We start from the raw sequence: 17,692 nt of genomic DNA, 5'->3' as shown, positions 1-17,692 counted from the left end.
GAGTTCATCTGCACCAAAGTCGGAAAACTATTTCTTGATGGACCAGAGGGTACAACGAAGCAAGTTCAACATACCCAAGTTTTCTTCTGGCTTAACTAATCCTGGACACAGAAATTAACAGATCTACAAAATCAGCGCTTAAACATCTTTTCACCGAAAAAAAATGCTGCAGCACGAGTAGAGCTGACTATAATTATGTGTGTATTCCGTTAAATTAATGTATTGCTTAGATGTATTCTTATGGCGTGTATGACAATATTTAAGTCATATTCCTTCAGCTGCAACTCCGGCAGAGTGACCAAAGTATCCAGTCTGTTACTGTAAGAAACAACCCCAACATGTCAAACTGCTTCACACGACCCACATAAGTGAAGGTATGATGAGAGAATATACCGATTCACACTGCTGGGTTTACAGCTGAAATAATAAGGCAAAAATATTTTCACACTCACAGCATAAGAATAGATCTGCAAGATATTTATTTACCAAAATACACATGTAATAAAGGGCCAATGGGTAGAGAGAGTCGTCCGGCAACCGCAAGGTCGGCGGTTAGATCCTTGGCTGCTACGTGTCCTCTGACGAAGTGTCCCTGAGCAAGACACTGAACCCCTAACTGCTCCCCGGGCGCTTCTCAGCAGCCCACTGCTCCCAATAAGCTAGGGATGGGTTAAATGCAGAAGTAAAATTTTGTGTATATGTATATGACAACTCTAATAAATTTCGAAATTTCGAATTATAGTCAGATCTATCGGGCTCTAGATGAGACAGTGATATTACAAATCTGTTAATTTACACATTCACACAGTCAGCGATTTATTGACAGCCGTCTTTTTTTGCATGCGTCTGTTTAAACTGTGTTGCTTTTAGTCTGGATTATGACTTAAACTTCTTTGTATTTGTGTAACATTAATTCTGATATCTACGTAGCGAGTTTTGGTTGGTCAGTAGGCGGTATTTGTTTACCAGTTGATCCCTTATCTCCAACTTTCCTACTCCGGAGCAAGTTAGGTGTTCAGTGTATGTAACCATGGTGATCTACCCTGGTAATCAGTGAACCTCCGTCGTGGAACTGAAAACCCGGAGTTAACCCTGAAGTTACCTCGCTACCGTCAAATCCTGCTTTGTGGTACAGGCCCCTGGTTTTGTGCAGGGGGTCATCATCATGTTGAAACAGCACATGGTCTTCAAATTGTTGTCAATTATTGCTACAGCAAGATATCTCCTCTTTGAAACGAAGAGCTATGATAAAAGTAGTATCCATATACTTTTGGAAACATAACTTACAAACAGTACATTAAAAATATATGATTATATGCTGTTACATTACATGATTACGTATTGGTTGTGTTATGCTGTGTTCTCTCTGCCTCCTCAGGCACAGAGTTATCATGATGAAATCAGAGATCTAGCGCAGCACAGACTTCCTGGTGGGGAGAAGCAAAGAGAAGTGGACATGTTAGATTTTTAATCAGTCAGTTATTTTTCTGTCAACCGTCCACATCTCTGTCTCAGACGAGCACACACACAGATATTACATAAACTCCGGTAACTGAATTATTTTTGTATCAGTCCATCTCCTTTCACACAGATTGTTTCCTCAGAGACACAGTGAGCCCACAGATTTCATGTGGAGATGTGAGATTCAGGTTTGACCTACATTGACAGTGTCCCCACCCATCCCTACCTCTTGTTGCGACGGTGGAGAACAGCCTTGTGAATCTCCGCCAGCAGAGTTTCCTTGTTGTTCTTTATGTTGGCTTTAGCCGTCTCCAACACAAACTCAATCTTCTCCTGGCTGAAGGGACGCTGGAAGGTGGAGAACTCCTCCATCTTCGCTTTGACCTCCTCTGCATCTATAATAAAGCAGCAAACACTGGTTTAGGCTCCAATCACCTGCTACCCTTCTACTTCTTGACACCTTGCTAAAAGTGTAGCTCTGTAAGTGCTATGGTCCTAGGGTTTTTGTTGTGGTTTGTTTACCGTTTTAGTTTGAATGTCCTCGCCTCTTGTGTCTTGTCTTACTTCCTGCCTTTGTGATTGTCTGCCCCGCCCTTATGAGTTTCACCTGTCCCTGGTTATCCCCCTCTTTTCCCTGGATTTAGTCTGTGAATGTAGCGGGGCCTTAGGGGGGGTAATGAAAGGGAACCAACAATGCCACCTGGGGAATTACACCCCAGGAAATATAAGCTTAACAACCCTAATATATGGTGTAGAATTGTTAAGGGCACACAGATTCGTTACAGATATTTGGGCAGAGACGTGGCTCAATGGGTAGAGAGGGTCCGGCAACCGCAAGGTCGGAGGATTGATCCTTGGCTGCTACATGTCATGTGCCGAAGTGTCCCTGAGCAAGACCCTAACTGCTCCCCAGGCACTTCTCAGCAGCCCACTTCTCTCAATAAGCTAGAGATGGATTAAATGCAGAAGTCAAATTTCGTGTATATGTATATGACAACTCTAATAAATTTCTATTTTTTTTTCTTAAAAATGAACTGAAAATTAAAGGAGTCAATGAAAATCATCAAAACAAAAATTCAGTAGTGATGTGTCCTTTCATGACAAGGCTTCGAAGCTTGTGTCGAGTAATCCAGGAAGATTTTTGTGAAGCGCGTATAGAGGCTTGTGTTGATGACGTATGTGGTGACGTTCGAAGCCTCGCGAGCCGGCCGTACCACGTGACTGATTCAGGAAATGGTTTGCGGGTTTTGCGTGCTATTCGAAATATATGGGGCAGCGAAACGCAATGGATCCCCTGTCACATTTTGTGGACTTCCTACTTTATTGCACGTTTGTTTGCAATCTATCCGAGCTTCTTTTTTTTGCGATGGAACCAGCAAGAAAGAGGAGATGTTCCCCTGTCTGGGAACATTTTGAGCTGATTTCTCCTAATAAGGTATGCACATAGCAGTGGTGGGCCGTCAGGGCCTGCAAGGCCTTCTCTGCTGGCCTAAACAGAATCACAAAGTTATAGCTATTTTATAATTTAATAATTTTTCTTAAATACACTACATGTATTATAATTTATAAAAATATTTTTCCCATTATCTTATGTTCTCATTGCACAGCTCCTGTCTTCCTCAGTTGCTCTGCTTCCAGTGCAGCTTGTTTTAAATAGAGCTTTTATCCAATCAGATTTCACCTCTGTGTCTCTAGGTAAGAAGAGAGGCCCGAGGCCTGCAGACTCACAAGTGAATCCCTTTGCAGTTTAAGTGAATGGGGACGATATTGTTGATTGTCATAGTGTTCAACCAATCAGATCTTTAGTTTGACATGTTGGGCGTATTCTTTGACGTGTCAGAGCCTTCTAGCTGGCCTACAAGTACGTGGTTGGTCAGTGGGCTAGCCTGACATGTCGGGCGGTGACAATCCCAATATCTGCTGCCTCTGTTGAGCGGACATTTTCAGCCTCAAACGCATTAAAACCTATTCAAGAAATACAACTGGGGAGGCTCGACTGTCTTCACTGGCGTCCATGAATGGAGAAGGACTTCTTACTAACTAGCACTAAAACGCACGGATGTACTGAACAACCGTGAGATTAAACTCTTTATTGACAAAGAAAGGAGGATGGACTTTGTCTTTAAATAGTGAACAGCAGCTCTGGTAAGTTAAATGCGTTTGTTTTTACATCTGCAGTAGCTTTAATATGCTTGTTTATATATTATTATTTGTACAACTTGTTTTTATGAAGATGGATTTTTGTTTGGTTTTATACGTGATAGGAACCATTGTTACGTACAATGTTGCTCTGGGGACATATTTAGTTAGTGCCAGTGTTGCCAACTTGGCTACTTTCTCGCTAAATCTGGCGACTTTCCAAACCCTCATGGAGACTTTTTTTGTCAAAAGCTACAAGTGACAAATCTAGCAACTTGTTCTGGTGTTGTTGGAGACTTTTGTGGTGTTGTGACTCTGATGTTAAAGCATGTACGTTCTGCACTGTCGTGAACGAGCAGCGGGAGCTGCTGTGAGCTCCTCCGCCGCCCAAAAGCACTCACAGGCGCCTCGCGCTGCAGTCAGAGCAGAGACGAGACGCACTCTATCTGTAGGTGTTGGCTATATTTTGACACGAAACAAATAATAACCGTAGCTGTGTTTCAGCTGCAGGACAGCAGTGAAGGCCCAGGTATAAAATGCACGGCCCGCCACTGGCACATAGTAATAATAACTAGCGTAATATACTGTAAATAAATGTGACACAGTGTATCCCTTGTTCTAATGTCTTTCTTCTAATTTCTGATATTTTAAAAGGTAAAGTGTCTGTTGTGTTCAAGAGAATTTGGATACAACAATAACACCTCATCTATGCTGAGGCATTATAGAGCAGCAGGCCAAGCAGGCTGACCCAGACCTCCCTCTCACCGGCAATATGTTCCAGCTCATTCTGGGGGATCCCGAGGCGTTCCCAGGCCAGCTGGGAGATGTAATCTCTCCAGTGTGTTCTGGGTCTTCCCCGGGATCTCTTCCCAGTTGGACGTGCCTGGAAAACCTCCAGTGGGAGGCGTCCAGGAGGCATCCTAATTAGATGCCTGAACTACCTCAGCTGACTCCTTTCGACGCGAAGGAGTCGCGGCTCGACTCCAAGCTCCCTCCTGATGACCGAGCTCCTTACCCTATCTCTAAGGCTGAGCCCGGCCACCCTAAGGAGGAAGCTCATTTCGGCCGCTTGTAGCTGCGACCTTGTCCTTTCGGTCACGACCCAGAGTTCGTGACCATAGGTGAGGGTAGGAACGTAGACCGAGTGGTAAATTGAGAGCTTTGCCTTCCAGCTCAGCTCCCTCTTCACCAAGACGGTCCGGTGCAGCACCTGCTTTACTGCTGCAGCCGCACCGATCCGCCTGTCGATCTCCCGCTCCATCTTACCCTCACTCGTGAACAAGACCCCGAGATACTTGAATCAATCCAAGAGTATGAATCTAAAATGCAGAAAAGAGAGAAGCGCTATCTCAATTGAACCTCAACGATACTACCGGTAACATTGGTGTGTATATATACTGTATATTGCGACGACTTCGGGCAGTAGAAGCCACACTGTCAAAATTTCTTGTGAAATTTTCTAGTTGTTGGAATGCTGATTAAGCATTCCAACAAATCCTTCTACTTCCTCATACTTTCAGCTACAGACACTATTTCAACTTTAAAATTTTTAGAAAACCCTAAACTATTGCCACATTATTCAGCTTTTTGATATCTTTTACACTTTTTGAACTGTCTCATTTTAACTTATGATTTTTTCAGTCCTTTTCTGACTTTATAATGGGTGTGTATTGCGCAGCTTAGAGTGCATGATGTCACCGCTAGAGTGAAGAGGAGCTTGAGATTCTTGTGAAAAAAATATTTGTCTTTTGCCACTGACTCCACATTTTTCATTCTTCATGCATAATTTTTGCATGGAAAAGTAGCTAATTGTGTCCTTGTCATAGACAAATAACTGTGGAATCCAACGGACTTACACATTTGGCACAAAGAGCCACATGCGACATGAAGTCCAACCAAGTGCTCCATTAGACTCCATGTTAAATCTGACCACTCATTTCTCAAAGAAAGCAGACGGTACCAGTTTTGTATGTTGCTCTGGAGCTCACATTCTTAAGACCACAAACATAAAAACCACATCACCGCGTTCGGCAGAGTCTTATCTTTCTCACGGTATCCATATTTTGGCACTGACACTCCTGCTTTTTGTTAAAAGGAGGCAGGGGTTTTGTTCAAAATCACTGTTTACTGTAACGTTTGTTAATCAGTCTGCCTCTAACACCAGGTACACCATGGCAACCAGTTACACACACGCCACAGGCTCTCTCTCTCTCTCTCTCTCTACACACTGATGCACAAATGACTTGGAGATATTCAGTCAAAGGCATTGTTAGACCGCCTGTCTGTCTCTCTCTCTCTCTGTGTCCGTCTGTCTGTCTCTCTCTCTCTACACACATGATATTCAAGGAAAGATCGTTAGACCTCCTGTCTACCTGTCTCACTCAGTCCATATAACTGTCTGTCTGCCTGTCTCTCTCCCCCCCACTCACTCAAAGTGCTCCTAATTATGGATATTATATGTTACAATGTATTTACTTATGGAAGTTTAGACCGAGAAGTGTGTTTGAGTGCCTGTAAGAGAGGGTGTTTGAGGAATGTGCTGGAGCGCGGGTTGGAAAGTGGCTGGGTGAGGTGTTAAGATCAGAACAATAGGTTAAGAGCCAAGGAGGGGCTTGTTGGACTTCAGCCAATCAATGAGCTGATCGATGAGCTGAGAGATGTAACTTTGGAGGGACAAAGGATCTTGGAATTGCAGGAGATTCAGACCTTCTCCTGACCATGGGGCAGACACAACTGTCTGTCGTGTGGCCCGGATGGGGCCTCACTTTCATTATATATATATATATATATATATATATATATATATGTGTACATTTTGTTATTAATAGTGTGTTCAGTTTGCAACTGTTTAGCTTCTGTAGTTATTATATATATTTTGTTTTGATTATAACCTGCACCAGCTGTCATTTTGGCCCTGCCTTGCCGAAGGACGACACAGCACATGGGGAGGGCCGGTCTTTCTCTTTGTTCAAACCCTAACAAAAATTGGCAACCACGAAGGGACTACAACTGAACTCGGAGAAGGCTGAGGGGACGTGGATCGACACTTTTCGTGGGTACCCACAACAAAAGGTTTACAGAGCCGTTTACTAAAAATCTGCATAGGTAGAAATAGGAAGCTTAGGCGGAAGTGTCCGCCGATCTACGTTTCTGAAGGCTGGCCACTAGGAGAGGCTGCAGGAAGCAGGTAAAGTACTGTTGACCTGAAATTTAAAGTAAATTAAACAGCTAAAGTACTGTATGAGGCACATTTGCAAACTGAATACGAATGTGTAGTGTTAATTTGGTAGTTTAAACAAAGTTTGGGTGAGTTGGTAGCTTTGAATTGTGAAATTTGAGCGAGTGTTAATTTGGTAGTCTAGACGAGGTGTTTGGAAAACTTTGGATAACTTTGAATTGTGTGGTTCAAGCAAGATAATCAGAGCGCTGAGTGAGCTAGGCGGACTGAGACTGAACCGGGAGTGCGTAGTAGTAGGTGACGACTCTTCTAGGTCCTGCATTGGCTTTTTCGGGTTTAGTAAACTAAATGGCTTAGTAGAGTTTAAAGGTAACTGAGTTACGGTGTCGAAAATCGGGTGTTGCTGCGACTGAGGAGACTGAATGTCGCGGAGTGACTCGCTGGCTTTGACTTGAGTTCACAGGACTGAAATAGGGGTGGGTAAAAGGGAAAATAGTACATTGTCCTTGGTAGCAGTTGTGTTTTGTCAAAAGCGTTGTTGTAGTGTTGGAAATAGCGTTGTGGGGAGAGACGACTGTGAGAACACATGGTGTGAATGAATTGTTTGAAGCGGGAGCTAAAGGCCTGCCCCGGTGCTTACTGTAAATAGTTAAATAAACAAGATTATAAAGAAAATAACCGGTGCATTGTTGGAAGGGCCAAAGCATGGTCTAGTGGAAATAAAGTGTGTGATTTCGGCGAGCTTATGAGATAGACTAGAGCTTATAAGATAGAACTACTACCACCATTACCCAGAGTCCCGGAGGTGTAAACTACGCCGCCTACATTTCCTGGAGAGCAATTACATCAGAATTTAAAAAGTCTGCCACTTCAGCTATTAAGATCAATTACAATAGAGTGAGTCTTTCATTTTCATTATTTTTAGTAATGTTTTGATAATCAGACTGCCAAATAATTGGAAGAATGGATCAAATTGGGGTTCCCTGAAAAAGGCAGTTTTGGCCTACGACAAAAATTGGATCAACTTTGAGTGTGCTTGGAACAGAGAAAAAGGTGAAGCAGATAAAAATAAATTGATGTCCAAGAGGGAAAGAAAGAAATGTAACCGTTTCAAGCAGACTGGAAAGAATATGTGGAGAGAGAGGAATGCAGGGGTGAGACACACACACACAGAGAGAGAGAGAGACACCATGCACGCAGCAGCAGAAAGGGATGTCTCACACACACACACACACACACAGAAATCTAAGAATTGGATTGTACATTTTTAAATTGTATCTCTACACTAGGCAACGTTGTACCCAACTACAGATTAGCGAAGATGTATTCTAACACTTACTGCTGAACTTTGGGTAGTTTTTGTGTTTTTTTTTTTTTTTTGTGTGTCAAACATTATGATTCTGTCTCCTCTCCCCCACCCAAACCCACCCTTTCAAAATAAAAAAGCCCACAGTGTCAGGCCGAGGGGCAGATCCGGGACTCAATCGCAGATAAGACACAAGAGACGAGGTAAAGTTCAAACTCAGGAATCTTTACTTGAAAAAAGGTCAAAAACAAACGTAAAGCGACTCCAACGGAGTGGGCAAAAATATCCAAAATAACAAAAGAAGGGCAAAGGTACAAATCAGAAGGGAACTCTGGAACACCGAGCAACCACGAGGAAGGCACAGAACGAACAGACAGGGAACAAACAAGGACGATCTGACAACCAGAACAGGGAAAGCAGGAGAGTGTGGGGTGATGAGGAGATTGAAGGCAGCTGGGTGGACAGGGCAGGTGAGTAGGATGAGTGTAATCAGGGGAAGCACACAGAGACATGAGGAAGCTAACGGGACGTTACACACAGAGTGAATTCTAACTAGAATGCTTGTGATGAAGCCTGTCATTTAATAACCTTTGTGTTTGTGTGTCAAACATTATGATTATGTCTCCTCTCCCCCTCTCTCACCCACCCAGTCCCACCCTTTCAAAATAAAAGCCCCATAGAGTAACTGTATCTTAACATGAAGCTCAGAATGAGGTTCGTACAGAAATGATGGGAACCAAAGGCTTCTCAAACAAAGATGTATATCTCCAGTACAAAAATGATGGGAGCCATTTGTGGACTGTCCATCACGAATACAAGATTCAATTCAAGAGTTATGAATCTAAAATTCAGAAAAGAGAGAAGCGATATCTCAATTGAACCGCAATGATACTACCGGTAACATTGGCGTGTGTATATATTGCGATGTCTTCGGGCAGTAGAAGCCACACTGTCAAAATTTCTTGCGAAATTTTCTAGTTAGCACTATCATCATTGTTTGACGCTGTTGATCGCTGTCAATTACCTTTGTACATCAAGAGAAAGTATTTTTAACGTTTTTCAATGTGTTATTCAGCACAAGAGTTAGTTTGTTTCCTGCAAATAAAACTACAGAACTCAGCCACTGGATCCTTGAATCAGTAACGGCCAGCCGACCTCAGGTTAGTCTCCCTTACTCAGCCTCTCGGTGACTAATTTTAAGTAGCTGATAGTCACCTACACCACCAAACTGCCCCAGGAAGGAGAGCCGAGATGGAAGCTAAGCTAACCCAGCTAGGACCTGAGGCTACTCCACTACCCAGCATGCTGCTGGCTGTCTGATGTTCGGTCACAGAAAAATACGATGGATGGAAGGAGTTCAGTGACTGTTGAGCCCACATCTTCACAGAGACCTGGCTCCATCGTTCACCAGGATCAAGCTGCACTTGACGGGTGGACATCAGGATTAGAGAGCAGGACTCTGGTGGACCAGAGGAGGAGGACTCTGTGTTCACATGTTGCTGATGTTTACATTCCTTGTGATACAAATCCCAAAAATGCACTACAGGAATGTACAACTGTTTTTGTTTTGTTTGTCGTGTGTTTATTGTGTTGTAAATGGGCTACAACTGAATTTTGTTGTGCATCCCTGTGTTGCATAATGACAAATGATCCTTGAATCCATGGTACTGATAAGTTAACCATCAGTGCTGATTCATTTTTTTAAGCTACGGCTGCCACATAAAGTAAGCTAGTTGAGTTAGTTGTAAACTCATTATAAAACAGCTTAAGCCATAGTTAATTTTGGTTTAAAGATTTTAATTTTAATCCATTATCTGATGACCTCATAAATGTGTGTGTGTTCCCTACTTTGAGAAATGTATTATTGGCCATGTGGCCAATCAGGACCTGTAAACGGCTATATTGTTTACCATAGAAGACAAAACCAGAAATGGAACACATGGAATGAATAGGTCGATATAAATAAACTGCTGATGTTTCTGAGTGAATATCAAAGTCAAGGATGAATGTAGACATTTTAGTAGCCTATTATATGTTTTAGTTTGCTTGTTGCCTCACTACAATGCCAAATAATCATGGTATTATTTTCGCTTCCAGAGCAGCTCTGCCTCCGAGAAGAAAAATCATGAAAAGTTTGCGTGTGTGTAACTGCATGTGTGTGTAACAGACCTTTGCAGTTTCTTCTGTTATAGAGTGGCATGTAAATGATCGAGGGCTCGTTCTCTTTTCCCTCAAACACGTAGCAGTCCTTTGGCCAGTCTCTCTCCTCAAGGATTTTGTCGTCTATGTCTGGGAAAGGCTTCTTCACCTCAGCTGCATAATCTCTGGCAAGAGTCAGTGTCTTTGAAAGGAGCAGAGGGGGAACATTATTTCACAGGTTTCACAGCTTTCATTCTCTAGAACAAAATCTTGGAAATAAATTTCCTTGAGTTAGGCATAGGCAGATACCACTTTATAAATTAGATACTTGTATAAAGGGATTAGAATTAGTAATTAGGGGTCTTACCAATGTTTATCATCCAAATTTATACTAGAAATACATTAAAGCATCTAAAATGGACTGCAGACTTGGTCGCATTAAGTCCAGCAATTCTTTTTTTTCCATAATGATATTACTGACTGTAAAGCAATAGGTTTATAGCACTTTTTCCACTATATTATTTACAAGATAGCTTTGATTTGATTGGCTTGCAGTGAAAGGCCCATATATGGTATTAGTACTGTACTGTTAGTTATTAATTTATGGTTCAGGCAGAAGAGGCGTGCCAGCCAAGACAGCCCAACAGTGTCCAGCGCCTTCAGCATCTCAGGGCGGACCTCGTCCGGGTCAGCAGCCCCCTGCTGAGAACAGCCTGGGGTAGGCCCTGCTTTCCCTTCCTGAGCCGTCGGACGGTTTGCCAGAATCTCCTTGAGGCCAACCACAAGTCCTTTTCCATGGCCTCCCCGAACTCCTCCCATGCCCGAGTTTTAGCATCCGCGACCACCGCAGCTGCAGCCCTTCTGGCCTGCCGGTACCTCTCAGCTGCTTCAGGAGACCCCTGGGCCAACCAGGCCCTGAAGGTCTTCTTCTTCAGCTTGACAGCTTCCCTCACCTCCGGTGTCCACCACCGGGTTCTCGGGTTGCCGCCACGACAGGCACCGATGACCTTTCGGCCACAGCTTCTAGCGGCCGAGTCCACAATAGAGGCTTTGAACATGGTCCATTCGGATTCCATGTCCCCAACCTCCCTCGGGATGTGTGAGAAGTTCTTCCGGAGGTGGGAGTTAAAGACCTCCCGGACAGGGTCCTCCGCCAGACGTTCCCAGTTCACCCTCACTATACGTTTGGGCTTGCCGGGTCTTTCCAACCGGTTCCCCTGCCATCTGATCCAACTCACCACCAGGTGGTGATCAGTTGACAGCTCTGCTCCTCTCTTCACCCGAGTGTCCAAGACATACGGCCGCAGATCAGATGATACGATTACAAAGTCGATCATTGATCTCCGGGGAAGGCTTATGCCAGGGTGCTGGAAAGGAGGCTCTGACCGTTTGTCGAACATCGGATTCAAGAGGAGCAGTGCGGATTCCGTCCCGGCCGTGGAACAGTGGACCAGCTCTTTACCCTCGCAAGACTACTGGAGGGGTTCTGGGAGTTTGCCCAACCAGTCTACATGTGCTTTGTGGACTTGGAGAAGGCTTTCGACCAGGCGATCCGGTCTCTGTACGACTGCAGTAGGAGCTGTGTCCGCATTCTCGGCAATAAGTCAGGCACGTTCCCGGTGGGTGTTGGCCTCTGCCAGGGCTGCCCTTTGTCACCGGTCCTGTTCGTGACTTTCATGGACAGGATATCTAGGTGCAGCCGGGGTGTGGAGAATGTCAGGTTCGGGGGTCTCGGGATCGCCTCTCTGCTGTTTGCAGATGATGTGGTCCTGTTGGCCTCCTCAGATCGTGACCTCCAGCATTCACTGGGGCGGTTTTCAGCCAAGTGTGAAGCGAAGGGGATGAGAGTTAGCACCTCCAAATCTGAGGCCATGGTGCTCTGCCAGAAACCGGTGGATTACTCCCTCCAGGTGGGGACGGAGTGCCTACCTCAAGCGAAGGAGTTCAAGTATCTCAGGGTCTTGTTCACAAGTGAGGGTAAGATGGAGCGGGAGATCGACAGGCGGATTGGTGCGGCTGCAGCAGTAAAGCAGGCGCTGCACCGGACCGTCTTGGTGAAGAGGGAGCTGAGCCGGAAGGCAAAGCTCTCAATTTACTGGTCGGTCTACGTTCCTACCCTCACCTATGGTCACGAACTCAACTCTGGGTCGTGACTGAAAGGACAAGGTCGCGGCTACAAGCGGCCGAAATGAGTTTCCTCTGTAGGGTGGCCGGGCTCAGCCTTAGAGATAGGGTAAGGCAAGGCAAGGCAAGTGTATTTGTATAGCACATTTCAACAACAAGGTAATTCAAAGTGCTTCACATAAAACCATTAAAAGCATCAAAACATAAGGCAAAAGAAAAGGAGATTTAAAAACAATTAAGAACATTCATTGAAACAATAAAAACAGTGTAAGAAATAAAATACAGTCGTAAAATGCAGAAATGCAGGAAATTGATTAATATATTAATTAAATATGGTTCAATTAAAGGCAGCAGCAAACAGAAAAATCTTCAATCTTGATTTAAAGGAGCTGAGGGTCTCAGCAGACCTGCAGCTTTCTGGGACTTTGTTCCAGATATGTGGAGCAGAAAAACTGAACACTGCTTCTCCATGTTTAGTTCTGACTCTGGGAACAGAAAGTAGACCAGTCCCAGATGACCTAAGGGGTCGGGATGGTTCATAAGGTAGCAGCAGGCAGCAGATCAGAGATGTATTTTGGCCCTAAACCATTCAGTGCTTTATAAACCAACAGCAGGATTTTAAAGTCAATTCTTTGTTTGACAGGAAGCCAGTGCAAAGACCTCAGAACTGGAGTAATGTGATCCACCCTCCTGGTCTTAGTGAGGACTCGAGCTGCAGCGTTCTGAATCAGCTGCAGCTTTCTGACAGACTTTTTACAGAGACCTGTAAACACACCGTTACAGTAGTCCAGTCTGCTGAAGATAAATGCATGGACAAGTTTTTCCAAATCCTGTTGAGACATAAGTCCTCTAATCCTTGATATATTCTTCAGGTGATAGTAGGCTGATTTTGTAATTGTCTTGATATGGCTGTTCAGGTTGAGGTCTGAATCCATAACTACACCCAGATTTCTGGCTTGGTTTGTGGGTTTTAACATCAGTGATTGAAGCTGAGTGGTGATTTTCAATCATTCGTCCTTGGTACCAAAAACAATTACTTCTGTTTTATCTTTGTGTAATTGAAGAAAATTCTGGCACATCCAGTTGTTGATTTGTTCAATGCAGTTACCCAGCCCTTTTATGGGATTATAGTCCCCTGGTGACATAGTTATGTAGATTTGTGTGTCGTCTGCATAATTATGATAACACACTTTGTTGTTTTCCATAATCTGAGCTAGTGGAAGCATGTAGATGTTGAAAAGAAGAGGCCCCAGTATTGAACCTTGGGGAACACCACATGTCATTTTAGTCAGCTTTGATGTGTAATTAGCTACAGACACAAAGTATTCTCGGTCCTTCAAGTAGGATTCAAACCAGTTAAGTGCTGTGCCAGAAAGTCCCACCCAGATTTTTAGTCTTTCTAGGAGTATGGCATGGTCGACTGTGTCGAATGCAGCACTGAGATCCAGTAATACTAAGACTGAACTTCTGCCATTGTCTGTGTTTAAGTGGATGTCGTTGAAAACCTTAACAAGAGCAGTTTCAGTACTGTGGTGCTGTCGAAAGCCTGACTGGAAGACATCAAAGCAGTTATTTACGGCCAAGAATTTGTTCAGCTGTTGGAAAACCGCACTGAAAAAAAAAACAAGTGACATTTACTTTAAAAAAGCTAGGTAACAATTTGCACTCAGAAATTCCGAGTAATTTTTACTCAGGAATTCTCAAGTTATGTTTACTTACTAGTAAGAATTGTTTTTTATCCAAAATTTTCAAGTAACTTTTACTTGCAAATGTCTTCCTTAGACATAAAATGTACTTAGCCTTTGATAGTAATCTTTACTCAGGCTACCTTTGCATCTAATTACAAAACCCCAGTAAAACTCAATTAGGTGTTTCATGTATATTTAACTAGCTTTTCTTTACTTTTTCAATTGAGAAATATTAAGTAATATTTACACAATATATCTTTTATCTACTACTACTCTACACAACTGTTCAAATATGAATGTTGCATTTTTTTTAAACTGGGCTACTGTTAATTTAATAAAATTGTCTTAACATAAGGCTTCTACAAAACATCTTCTTTTAAACTGCAGCAGCTTTACTTGTTAACTGGTGAAAGAGGTCACTGCTGACATACACACACAAATGCCAACATATATAATCTGGTTGGCATTGCCAGACAAAACATTTCTAAATCAGTGCTGCCAATAAGAAATTTAAGAACACAAACGTTTAGTCATTTAACAAACACTTTTAATTTGAAACGATGGGTATTGCTTGACAACACTTAGATACACATAGATATAGCCCATGAGCAGAAGGCAAGCCTTTGCCACACTTTGACAGTCATCAAGAACCTCTTTTCCCTCTGACGACGAACACGATTGTCAGGAGTGAAGCCTTTCTGTGTTGCATTTCCATGGATGACAAGGATCTTCATGACATGTTGAACATAGTCCTCTTCAATGACTTCTTTGAAATTCAAATTTACTCATGTTCACTTTTACATCTTCGAGTCTGATGTGTTCTCAAAAAATGACGATAGTGGGAGAAACAAACAAAAATATTGAATGTGTTCAAATGCATCATTATGTATCTATTCTCAGTGTATATGAGCCCAACATAATTTTATATAATATTAGATATCTAAACTTTACCAGGCTGGGTGATTCCAGCATGGGTCTTTGTTCCTGCAACTCCGCCCTTTGTCCCAAGTATCTCCAGAAAGTTGGTAGTGCAATTGTCCAATTTCGACAAAAAGTTTCGCTCCAGATGAACTGTGGTTATTCTTCTGAACTCATTGATCTGAAACAAAAGACAATAAAAAAGAACATGATCAAGATGAGGTACCTTGCTAAAACAATTAATGCAGTAGTCCTCCCAGTATAATGTACTATTGACAGCAACACAAACTATGACTTCAAATGTATATGTCAAGTTAATTAAACTATAACAGTACTAAGTTGATTTTACCTTGTGTCAACTGTTGATGTCAACTTGCTGAGAGTGAACGTCCTTTAATATTCTGTGAAATATGTAAAGAAATTATGTTAAAACATGAACACACAACATTAAATCTGAATTTGGCTTAAATCTTCATATTGATAGTGGGCTTCACAAAACCGAAGTAATTCCCCCTCCCCCTCGTTGACGGAGCGCAGCTGGTTGAGCACCGTGTCCCCAGGCCAACAACTTTTCAAGGGAGAACCCTGTAAAATCGTGACCAAAACCACCAAAAACATGTCCACAAAATGTAGCGCCGTGAGCCATGTTCATAATGCTGTCCCAAGTTAGCTAGCACAATAGCCTAACTAGCTAGCACGCTAAACTGACCAGTTCGCTACTCTTCAGTGTTCACAACTCAAACACAGACTTGACCGAAGGCTCAACAGCAACGTAGAGCATTAATTAAACATATAACCTACCCCAATGGCTCCCATCCATGAAGTTCCTCTCCTCAGGTGAAACGCTGCCGTCCTTGTTCAGGTTCTGCTGTTCCGTCATCTCGTTGAAGAAAGGAGCGCGAAATCTCCTCTGACGTCACCCCCTGAATACACGCTATAGGTTGCCAGGTTTTACTCGTATTACCCAAGTACATTTTACTTTGTTGTGTCAGGTAGTGCATTCAATACAGTAGTTTAGTAGATATTACTTAGTGTGAATGATTAAAATGTACTTATAAAAATGAGGATACATAATTACAAACAAACACCAAGTAACACATTAAATAAAAGGTGATATTTTAAAGTAAAAGCACTGGAATGATAATTTCTTGTAAAATTTACAAAAATAATCGAGGTAATAATTACAGGGCCAAAAAGTCTTTTTTTTTCAGTGCGCTTTTTCAATTATTTTACTTAAAAATGGGAGGTTTGATATTGGCCTATAATTTTTCATTGTTGCGGAGTCTAAACTAGCCTTCTTTAGGAGCGGTTTAATAACTGCAGTTTTTAGGGCTTGTGGGAAGATACCTGAGAGAAGGGATGTGTTTACAATTTGTAAAAGATCAGTGGTCATGCAGTTTGAAATATTTTTGAAAAAGTGTGTTGGTAGAATATCCAAGCAGCAGGAGGATGACTTCAGATGTTGTATAATGTCTTCTAGGCTTCTACGGTCGATTGAATGAAATTGTGTCATGATATTTGAATGGATGTTATTTAGAGAAGGGGACAACACACGTCCTGTGGTTGGTGTCGAGGCACTGACTGCTTGTCTAATTTTCTGAATTTTGTCAGTAAAAAAGGAGGCAAATTGATTGCATGCCCAGGTGGATTGGAGCTCAGCAGCTACCGACACTGGAGGGTTTGTAGCCTGTCGACGGTAGCAAATAAGGCGCGTGTATTGTTATTGTTTTTGGTTATGATGTCAGAGAAGGACTGCCTTGCATTTCTAAGTTCCAAATTATAATTGCGAAGTCTCTCTTTATAGATGTCACAGTGAACCTGGAGATTAGTTTTTCGCCACCTGCACTCAGCTTTCCGACATTTCTCCAAGGAGATCTTTGCTTACCCGAGACAACCTTCAATTTAGTGGGTGCAATGGCATCAATAATATTTTTAACTTTAGAATTGAAGCCATCTACAAGCTCATTGACTGAGATGCAAGAGAGGGCTGGTGTGGAGGAGAACTTCTGAATAAATAGTTCACTGGTGTTTTCAGAGATGTAACGCTTCGTCACAACCTTGGTTTGGATATTTATGTGCAAGGAGATTGCACTCTCAAAGAAAACACAGAAATGATCAGAGAGTGCAACATCAGTCACAGCGACCTTGGAAATGTTTACACCTTTGGTGATGATTAGGTCCAGAGAGTGCCCCCTGTTGTGGGTGGGTCCTGTCACATGCTGAGTCAGATCATAGTTATCAAGGACACCACATAGTTCTATAGACTCTCTGTCCTGGGGATTATCAACATGGATATTAAAATCGCCAACAATAACAACACAGTCAAAATCATTACAGATTATAGACAGCAGTTCAGTAAACTCATCAAAGAAGGTTGCACAGTATTTAGGCGGTCTGTAAATGTTTAGGAATAAAGCTTGAGTGGAATTCAGAGCCACATATTCAAAAGAACTAAAATGACCAAAGGACATCTGCTTGCATTGAAGAGAATCATTAAATAAAATAGCAACTCCACCTCCTTTCTTATGCGCTCTTGTTTCACTCATGAAACTGAAGTTGTAAGGTGTTGATTCAATAAGAACAGCTGCACCGTTATCTTGATTTAACCATGTTTCAGTTTAAAACACCTCATCTCACTCTGACGGGCCATCAGAGTGTTAAGTGTAGATTTGTGTTATGCACACAACTGCCGTGTAACGATGAGTATTAATGTGATATCTCATTAGAAAGCTACAGTTC

General features: G+C 42.6%; 1 protein-coding gene across 2 annotated transcripts in view; it reads right to left on the bottom strand.

Moving 5' to 3' along the window:
* Positions 1-636: 636 nt before the first annotated feature.
* Positions 637-17,692, bottom strand: part of LOC116400222 (cytosolic phospholipase A2 beta-like) — a 43,824-nt gene continuing 26,768 nt past the window's right edge. For both annotated transcript variants that reach the window (XM_031877942.1, XM_031877943.1), the window contains exons 12-14: positions 10,254-10,425; positions 1,688-1,856; positions 637-1,427 (exon numbers count right to left, since the gene is read on the bottom strand). In XM_031877942.1, the coding sequence (XP_031733802.1) occupies positions 1,409-1,427; positions 1,688-1,856; positions 10,254-10,425 (360 nt within the window). In that variant the 3' untranslated portion in view covers positions 637-1,408. The remainder of the gene's footprint in view (positions 1,428-1,687; positions 1,857-10,253; positions 10,426-17,692) is intronic.

This window comes from Anarrhichthys ocellatus, unplaced genomic scaffold, assembly GCF_004355925.1.
Source record: "Anarrhichthys ocellatus isolate YVR2014 unplaced genomic scaffold, GSC_Weel_1.0 scaffold156, whole genome shotgun sequence".
Lineage (NCBI taxonomy): Eukaryota > Metazoa > Chordata > Actinopteri > Perciformes > Anarhichadidae > Anarrhichthys > Anarrhichthys ocellatus.
This window is presented reverse-complemented; position numbering and strand designations above follow the sequence as displayed.